At 61.6% G+C, this 9,703-nt stretch overlaps 1 protein-coding gene across 1 annotated transcript; it reads left to right on the top strand.

The window, feature by feature from the left end:
• The first annotated feature begins 1,647 nt into the window (after nucleotides 1-1,647).
• On the top strand, nucleotides 1,648-9,157 carry LOC100478774 (extracellular matrix protein 2). Its single transcript, XM_011237088.2, is given in 9 exon segments — nucleotides 1,648-1,810; nucleotides 3,524-3,620; nucleotides 3,736-3,800; nucleotides 4,253-4,368; nucleotides 4,790-4,922; nucleotides 5,148-5,305; nucleotides 5,752-5,895; nucleotides 8,015-8,337; nucleotides 8,811-9,157. Coding segments are annotated over 9 exon segments (1,386 nt in total). The 3' UTR covers nucleotides 8,998-9,157.
• Nucleotides 9,158-9,703: the final 546 nt, after the last annotated feature.

The following is a 9,703-nucleotide window of genomic DNA, read 5'->3' on the forward strand; positions in this document are numbered from 1 at the left end:
GTCTCTGTCTCTGGTCTGTGTGTGGCACAATCCCAGATTCAGGCCATAAACCAGAGCCCTGTTTGGGACAAGGGAGAGGGTGCCGGTGGACGCTGTGTGGCTCTTACAGGACTGTGAGCTGGCATGGGGCTCCTTAAAGGCAGCAACTCCCATGCCCCCACCGCGCCCGGCTCGCAGACCCACATGTGCAAATGTCGAGGAGCCCAGTGAAGACCCTCTTGCTGGGGACTCCCCACCCTGACCCCCCCCAACCCCCTCGTGCATCTCACACACTCCCCTGTGGCCTTGGACAGAGACCTTGAACCCCAGATAGTGGTGGGAAGCTGTTTCCAGATGGCCCTTCCTGGCCCTGCTCCCCCTTCCCTGCACCCTCCCTCAGCTTCTCCCTCTCCCCTCCACCCAAGCCTTGCCCACAATTAACTCATTTTTTCAGATCACTTCCAAACATAAGTCAACGCTGGACAGAGCTGTAGGAAAAGCTTCCTCAAAGCTGGCCCCAAAGAGCCATGTGGTGAGACCGTGCCTCTTTGCCAGCCCCCACCCGCCAGCCCGCCCTTGGCTCCTGCAGTGGGGGCCTGGGGCTGGGGCCTTCCGAGGGTTGGCCCAGAGGCCTGTGGTCAGACACCCCCTTCTTTGCCTCTGGCTCCACCCTGAAACCCCTTCCCTCAGGCCCGGCTTCCTTTCCACCTTGTCCTGTCCTGATCCGCAGGTGCCCCTCTGACCAAGAGGGTGTGCCCAAGGCAAGGGAGCATCTTGGGACTGCCTGATGACAGTGGTCATGCTGGGACCCAGCAGCCCCTGGTTCACACACAGTTTAGTGCGGGGGTGGGGGTGCAGCTGGGAAGGCTGCAGGATGTGTCATTCCCCTCCTCCACTTTTTCCAGAGGCAAAAATGGAGGTCTGGAGGGAAGGGAGTTGCCTTGAGGTAGTCAGGGAACCAGTAGAGGGACCAGCCCAAGGTGGCCTGTGCCCGGGGGCACTGGGGCCCCAAGGGCTGGGGTCCATGCTTGCCACCCTAGCTCTGCCCAAGTGCGGTTTCCTCCGGAATTGGGAGGCCTCAGCACTGGCGCCCACGGCAGGAGCCCACAGGCTTGGCAGGTTCTGGGCGGCCCTGGCACCTGCCCCCTATACCGAGGGCCCAGAAGGCCCTGAGGCCTGCTGCTTGCAAGGCCCAGCCCCTCTCCTTTCCCAGCCATGGACATAGGACCTGGCAGCCTGGGGTGGGCGGCTTGCCCTGTGGTGGGCCTCACAAGTCCACTGTGTATAGAGACAGAAACCCCATTCATGGGGGCCACTGGGCCTGGTCCAGTGGAGAATAAATGCAGGCCTTAGAGCAAAAGACCAAGAACACTCGAGTCCAAGAGAAAAATCAATCTCTCTTTCTCTTCAGGTGGGAGAAGGGGACATTGGGGGAGGTTGGGGGCAAGGCCTAAGGAAGTATTTTTTTGGGGGGGACCTTCCTGGGGGAGAGCCGGGCCGGGTGGGGAGGCTCCGAGCGCTACAGCCAGGGCCAGGAGCTTAGGGAGCAGGGCTGTGGTGTGCCCTCCCGCTTGCGCCCCATCCTGCTGTGGCTGCCACGCCCACTTCTCCCCGCTATTCATCCCCTCTGCTGGCCCAGGAGGCCTGCGCAGCCCAAGCGAGGTGGCCATGAAGAGCGTGACGCTCCCAGTCCTGGCTCTTTGGGTGGGATGCTGCCCTGGAGGGGCCCTGGCCAAGCAGGGGCTGAGCCTGAGAGAGCCCACGGCCGCGCCAACCCCCGCGGGCACGCTGACCCTGCAGCCGCCGCCCAGCTGGCTCGGGTCCCCCAATGGTGAGTAGGTGGCACCAGCAGGAAAAGGCTGGCAGGAAGGGAGCGCTCTACCTTGTTCTTAGACTCCTCCCCCCCAGGGGCAGGGACAGAAGGAGAGAAGGCTGGTCACCCCAAGGCTGCCCACCCAGTGCTCACCTTGGGTGCTTCCGAGGGGGTTAGGAGGAACCCGTTGGACTCAGGGAACCCTCTCTGGAGGGCAAGGGGAGATGGCAGACTCTGGGAGGCCCAGTGCCCGTAGCCCAGGGTGACGGCAGGGGAAGGAAGGAAGCCCCCCTAGGAGGGGCCACTGCAACTGGAACTGGAGTAATGGATCCAGGTTTGCTGGGTGGGGAGCCAGCTGCCCAAAGACCTACTGATAAGACTGGGAGACATGTAGGAGGCTGAAAGTGGGGGATCCAGGGCTTGGGAGGGGTGACACAAGCAGCCCCGGGAGACCAGCTCTGGTGTGACCTTCCTCTCATATGCCAGTGGTTGGCACCATGCTTGGTTGCCCCACCCTGAGGCGTAGGAGTGGGATGAGAGGAGCTGGTGGGTGGGTCCAGGACCTGCAAGGGATGCCCATGGTCAGTGCTTATTAAGGTGGGGTTGCCATGTGTTAGAGGGGAAGCAGGCAGGGTGACCCAGCCCAAGGGCCACTGGCCTGCTTATGACATTGGGCAGCACTCTGCTCTCCCTCTGGTGCTTGGGGTTCTCCACTCTGGGGCCAGGAAAAGGCAGGCAGGGAGATACTTGGTGGCCTTGGGGGTCTGTGACAGAAGGCTGAGAGCTCCTGAGGGTAGGAGAGAGAGGAAGTGAGGCCTGGGCAGAGAGAGGATGGGGGGGGCCAAGCTGTGACTGATTCCCCCCTTAGGATGGAAGCGCAGCTTCTCAGCCAAGCAGGGCACCCAGCCACCCTAGCCCATATCAGCTCCTTCTGCAGGTCAGGTGCGACCCACCTTTGGGAATGGCAGCCTGGACAGACCTGAGGATGGGCGCCCTGGACTGGCCACAACCGCAGCCCACTTCCAAGGATGGAGCCCACGAAGCCCCCACCCAGCCCCCAGCACCCAGCTGGAAGGTCCCCACCAGGCCAGGACTGGCTCAGAGGAAGGAGTCACCCCCAGCAGTCTGGGAGCAGGGGTGGAGTCACAGCAAAGGGCCCAGCAACCAGTGGGCCCAGCCACGGGCCGTAGCTGAAATGGGGGCTGAAGCAAGGCCCCAGTCCACCAAGCTCAGGCCCTTTCAGGCCAGCAGGGCCCCCCAAGCCCAAGAGGGGGCAGTGGCTACCAAAGAGGGCCGAGGCAGGAAGACAGGAGGTCAGGGAGCCAGGAGAAAGGGCCCAAAGCCCTGGAGGCCTCCCAAAGGTGAGAACTGGCCAAGACAGGAAGCCCCCACGTGGAGCCAGTGGGGGTGTGGGGCTGTGCCTGAGTCTCAAGTGGCTGAGGCTTGTCCAATCTTCACCAATCATACCAGCATCACCAGCCCCTTGAACCCCGCCCTGCTCTCCGTGTGCCCAAGCTGAGTGGCCCTGTGTGCAAGCAGGAGAGGAAACTGTCAAAGCAGGTCCTCCTTCCCAGCCTCAGGGCCCCCATTTGGGCTGTTGTCCTTGGTGCTGTATTCCAGTTTGGCTGGCCAATTTGCTGGCAGGTCCAGGGGGGCCCAGGCAAGCTCCTGCCCCTCGGCAGGCCTCTGTTGCTATGTGCTCAGCCTGTGGCTGTGTCTGTTGTCCTCCAGGGGCCTTCCGCCCACCCGGCTCAGAGGGCCGGCATCAAAAGAAGGATCATAGCCAAGGCCGAGGTGGCAGCATCACCAAGGAGACCACAGGCCATGGGTGGAAAAGGCCTAAAAGCAGGCAAGGGCACGGACACAGGCTTACAGACCTAAGCACCACAGAACAGGCCATGCTCTCCCTGCCAGCCTCCTGCCTTCGGACCCATCGCCTGCAGCAATCTCAAGATGAAACACATCCCTACCCTGACTGACCCTGGCCTAGCCACGCTCCACCTGGAAGGTAGGTGACCCCCCTCCCCCCTACTCACCCCTGTGGCAGGAGTGAGAAGGCCACACATGGGCTCCCCCTCTAGCGGGCCCTCAGCCCCTGTGGCTGCTGCATCACTGTACCTGGAAATGGCCCGCCTCCCCATGGGTCCTGGTTGGCAGCGAGAAGATGCCCTGACTTGGGACAGTCAGAGGAGCCAGCTCCGGGGACGCTTGGGTGGCTCAGTCGGTGAAGCGTCTACCTTTGGCTCAGGTCATGATCCTGGGGTCCTGGAATTGAGTCTGCTCAGCAGGGAGTCTGCTTCTTCCTCTCCCTCTGCCCCTCCCCTTGTTCGTGCACTGGTGCTCTCTCTCAAATAAATAAATTTTAAAAAAAGCGCCAGCTCCTCTGGCCCATGTTGGGGAGGTCCTGGCAGAGGGGAGGGGGACAGGGGAGGGTGGAATGCGACCCCTCTGTGACTGCAGAGAATGAGATCGCCAGGGTCCCAGCACACGCGTTCAGTGGGCTGCCCAACCTGCAGTGGCTGGACCTGAGCAGAAACAAGCTGGATGCCCGAGGCTTGCACCCCTGTGCCTTCAAGGTACGCAGCAGCCCCTGCACTCATGCTACCTGGCGGGCTGGATTGGGGAGGAGGGCCGGCAGGTCCAAGATGGCTCCAGGCGTCCACTGCTTCTCCCTTGCGGGATAAGGCCTGGAAGGGCTGCTGCGCAGAGTACCCAGCACGGTAGACCTCAATGATTTCGGATGACACACTCCATAGCTGGGTGTGGAGAGCAGCACAGACCCTCAGGCCCCGCAAGGGAGTGTCGGTTCTGGGAGAAACTGAGTAAGGGTTCTCAAAACCCTCACGGACCTGGTCCATGTGGGAACTGGGAAGCCACCCTGCGACCAGATAGGTGTCCCCTGGGCAGGATCAGCCCGAAACCATGCCCAGAAAGCCTAGCCTGGCTGATGGCACCCCAGTCCCCAGCCCCCTCTTCTTCCTCCCCACCCCCCCCCAGAATCTGACGCGGCTGAAGCGGTTGAACCTGGATGGGAACTCGCTATCCACAGTGCCAGCCTTGCCCGCCTCTCTGCAGGAGCTCAAGCTCAATGACAACCTCCTGCAGGGCCTGCCGAGCAGCAGCTTCCAGGGTGGGGGCTGGCCCTGGGGACAGGGGAGGCCAAGGAAAGGCGCGGGTGAGGGGAGGGTATGCCCCGGGGTAGCCTGGTTCCAGGGCAGAGGAGGGAGCACCACTCTGGGAACGTGGCCCTGGCCTCAAGAGGCAGGAAGTCTCTGGCACTCCAGCAGGTCGCTCCCCGGGGGACCTACAGAGGTCCACAGGCAGCCCACGTGCCCCCTGCCCACTCGCTCCGCAGGGCTCAGCCGGCTGCTGACACTGGAGCTGGAAGGCAGCAAGCTGCATGACGGCGACATCTCTCCCCTGGCCTTCCAGCCCCTACACAGCCTGCTCTACCTGAGGCTGGACCAAAACTGCCTGCAGACCATCCCACCCGGCCTGCCAGCCTCCCTGCCGGTGAGCCCCGGGGCCAGAGGAGGCGATGCTGGAGGCGAAAGCTACCAGCGGAGACAGCTGCCCGGGACGGTAGTTTTAATGATACACCTGCAAAGCCTCAGTGCCAAAGGGCCTCTCCTCTGACTGACCTACCCTTCCGGAGGCCCAGGGTTGGGCTTTGGGGACTGTCTTGGACTTTCTGGGTGTCCCTGGACGAGGCTGAGGCCCTCCCTGGGCCACATGGTCCCCTTGCTCGATGGCGCTCTACAAGGCAGTGTCTCGTGGGGCTTGGAGGAGCCATGGCACAGCTAGCAGGTGTTGCTGGGATCCTTTGCAGGATAGCCCAAGGCCCCGAGAGCAGCACAGATGGTGAGAGCTGGGTCTCACAGATGGGGCCACGTACAAAGGGAGAGGGAGCCAGGCCAAGCTGGTGGGCCCCTCACCCTCACCCTCGGCACTGGCCCTAGGAGCTGCACCTGGGCACCAATGTCATCGAGGAGGTGACAGAGGACGCGCTGAAGCACAGCCACAGGCTCACTGTGCTGGCCCTCAGCAACAACCGCCTCCAGGAGGACCAGCTGGCCCCCCATGCTTGGATTGATCTCCCATGAGTGCTGCCACCTGCCCTGGCACTGCCCAAGCCTTACCCCTACGGGCACATGGAGGCCAGAGAGAGAGGATTCACCCAGATGAACCCAGAGAGTAAGGAGAAGCGGTGGCTCTGTTGCTTGGGCCTGATCTCAGGAGGGTCATCGGCCTCCACGCCCAGGACTCAGGGTGACCTGGGCCCTGAGCTGCCCACCTACTCCTCCAAGATTTCCCTGTCCCTCCCATCCAGCAAAATCCCCAAAGCCACAGAAACCCCTTCCTCTGCCCATACCTGGATTCGCCCTGTAGGCCCCCGACAGCTCTCCTGGGAGGTGCCTTGGACCTAGACAGAGGGGCAGCGTGGGCGCTGAGAACTGGCCAGCTGCTGAGTTTAGCTAGGGGGTGACCGGGGCAGGAAGGGGCACAGAAGACAAAAGCATATGAGTTTCCTGGGGCATACCAGACAAATACCACAAACCGGGGAGCTTAAGACCACAGAGATTTCTACTCCTACAGCTCTGGAGGCCAGAAGTCTAACATCCAAGTGTCGGCAGGGCCAGGCTCCCTCTGCAAGGGCCAATCCCTCCTTGACTCTTCCAGATGCTGGTGGCCCCAGGTGTTCCTCGGCTTGTGGCCACATCACTCCGGTCTCTGCCTCTGTTGTCACATGACCTCCTCCTCTGTGTGTCTCTGTGTCTGTCCCCTTCTGTCTCTTTTAAGGATGCTTGTCATTGAATTTAGGGCCCTCCCTAATCTAGGATGAGCTCAGCTTGAGATCCTTCACTTACATAGGCAAAGACGCTTTTGCCAAATAAGGTCACGTTCACAGGTTCTGGGCAGACATATATTTGGGGGCCACTATTCACCCCACTACAGGAAGGGTCCAGGATGAGTCCTTATGATCTGCTTGGATAGCTGGGTGGAGGCACCAGCAGAAGGGATCCAGAAGGAGACCCAGCTCTCATAGACCCTGCCTAGGAGTAGGGATGTGGCCTGGGAAGCAGCAGGAGGGCTGGGGAGTACAATCCATGGGGTCTGGCGACCACCATGGCAAGGCAGGGCAGTGGTAGGCAGGGGTCAACAGACACTCCAACCTGACATTCTAGGGACCAGAGCCTCCCGCCCTGCACCCTCATGTTCCAGGAAAAAGTTACCAGGACGTTTGGGATTAATTATTCTTTTTTCCTCTCCCCCTCTTGCCAAGGGGGCAAAGGAAAGCAGACAGCAGCCTAGGGCGGGGCCCCCCAACCGCTGTTCCACTTCCACCGCGGGGCCTGGGCAGGGGGCTGGCGGCCAGTCAAGCCCTGCTGGTGCCACCCAGCTTTTCTCTGGCCAGTGGAAGGGAAGGGGTTGCTGGCAAAGCAAGCTCAGGGGGCACTGGAGCCCTGACCCCTGTGGGCTGAGGGCAGCATGGGCCCCAAGGCCAAAGGGCTGACCCCACCCACAAGGGCTGGGCATATCACTGAGAAAAGCCACTTTCCCTGCTCTGACCCAGGCTAGAAGCATCCCCACCCTTTGTTTCTGCTTTTCCCCTTGCTCAGCCCTGGTCCTGACCCATAGCCCGCCACGGAGCGGGTGACCTGGACTAACGGCCACCCAAGCTTCATCACCTGCTTCCCTGGTCTCTCAGGGTCCCTAGCCCTGACCCCTGGGAGCCTTAGTTTTCTTTCCCTCCCCATCTTTCTTCTGCTTATCAGCACGGATGAGACAGGAAGATGACAAGAGAGCATAGGGACAAGAGGCAAGGGCCGCGAGGCCGAGGCCAAGGAGGGGCAGAGCAAAGCACTTCCTTTGTCCGTGTATGTTTGAGGAGCCCCTGAGGTGGCAGAAGGACTGGCCTCACTAGCCATGCGGTGAACAAGGAAGGACCCCACCCAGATCCCCTCTTCCCAGCCTCTTTAGACAGAGAAGGACACAAAAGCCAGACGGGGTCTGCCCTGACTCATGGTCAGGCCGCAGCTGGCCTCCTCAGCCTTCCCAATGGTCGGGAGCGCTGGCGGCCACGGTGTCAGGGAGCCAATCCCCCACTCTCTTCTTGGGTGTGCGCCGGGCACCTTGATGTGGGGCTTCGGCTATGGCTCTGGTTCCTGCCGGGCTCTGCTCGCTCACTCCACGCCGCCGGTACACCTGCCCTGCAGGAAGCTGGAGAGCCTTGACCTGTCCCACAACCGGCTGGTGGACGTGCCCTCCTTCCTGCCCCGGGGCCTTCAGCGCCTGGCGCTGCACCACAACCACATCGAGCGCATCCCCGGCTATGTGTTCGCGCACGTGAAGCCGGGCCTGGAGCTCCTGCATCTGTCCCACAACAGCCTGCGTGCTGACGGCATCCACGGCATGTCCTTCCGGGAACTTCACGCCTCCCTGGCGGAGCTGCTGCTGGACCACAACCAGCTGCAGGCCATCCCACGTAGCCTCCTGGGCCTCAGGGGGCTGCAGGTGCTGCATCTGAGCCACAACCAGATCAGGTAGGGCCCTTTGCCTGCGCCCATCATGCGGTCCTGGCACTCCGTGCTGCCCACCAGGGGGAGAAAGGGACGGCTGAGGCCAGGGGACCCTGACTGGCAGGTGGGCCTATGGGAGGAATCCTTCACTACCCCCAGCTGTCCATCTTGGTTGCCATGGCGGGAGGCGGTGCCCAAGTGCTTGGCGGGCCTGGGGCAGCCAAGCTGAAGGGCTGCAGACAGCAAAAAGCTGGGCAGGTGGTGGCAAGGGGGAGGTGAGAGGGCCCTGGCCCAGAACAGCAAGGGCTGAGCCTCCAGTGGGGACGTGGCAGTTGGTGGCAGTGACCTGCCTGACCCTCTTCCCTGGGTCCAGTGGCCATGACTCGGTCGTACTACCCCTCACCACAGGGCCCTGTTTCTCTCCTCTTATATGATACTTGCCTCCCCTTTCTGGGGTCTTCTCTCCTCTGCTTGACCTTGCCACCCCCACTCTATAGACATGTGCCCCTGAATTCCATCTGTGACACTCGAGTGGATCAGGACTCCAATCTCATCTCCACACACCTGGAGAACAACCTTATTGACCGGCGCTGCATCCCACCCACCGCCTTCTCTTGCATCCGGGTCTACCGCAGTGTGGTCCTCTGGCCTCAGCAGGGGGAGGGGGTGGCGGAGGGCTCCTAGGAGCCCCCTGCTCCTTTAGGACTGGTGGGGGGGGCAGGCCTAGCTCCACTTGGTCTTTGCACTACTAGGAGAAAGATCTAGAAGACCCTGCTGCTTCAGATGTTCCCCCTTCCCATTGACTACTGATGCCCCTTCACTTAGTAAATGGCCCAGCAGGGTGCAGCGCTGATTTGGACTTGAGCATAATAAATGCATTTCACTCAAGCCCAGGAGCCCCCACCAACCTCCCTCTCTCCCTCCTGGATTTAAGCTGCATTTGCATGCTGGTGCTCTGTTGTGCACAGAGCCCCCAGGGCCTGCATCCTGGACACTGCTTCATTAGCAGGGAGGTAAGAGGGCCTGGTTTCAGAAGCTTCTCCAAGAGCCTCCCCAATCTTACCTGCCCTGGCCAGGGTACTGAAGTCACCCTTCACAAGGATGTAGGAGTTCAGCAGCTCAGACAGCATCAGTACCTCTCTTCCAGGAAGCATCCCTGTCCCAGGTGTGCACCCACAGAGATGGGCTTTGCTGGCAGAACAGGCTAATGCGGAGGCCCCTGTTGCCTACCCTTTGTCCTAAAGCCACTCATACTCACACCTGTACCAAGGCCAGTGACACCTGCCCTCTCCCTCCCTCTGCCCCTAATCCAGGTCCCAGGGCCCTTACCCTGGTTCCCCCCATCCCTGGTGCATACACATCCCCAGTCCAGCCTGTGGGTCACCAGGGC

This window comes from Ailuropoda melanoleuca, chromosome X, assembly GCF_002007445.2.
Source record: "Ailuropoda melanoleuca isolate Jingjing chromosome X, ASM200744v2, whole genome shotgun sequence".
In the NCBI taxonomy this organism is placed as follows: domain Eukaryota; kingdom Metazoa; phylum Chordata; class Mammalia; order Carnivora; family Ursidae; genus Ailuropoda; species Ailuropoda melanoleuca.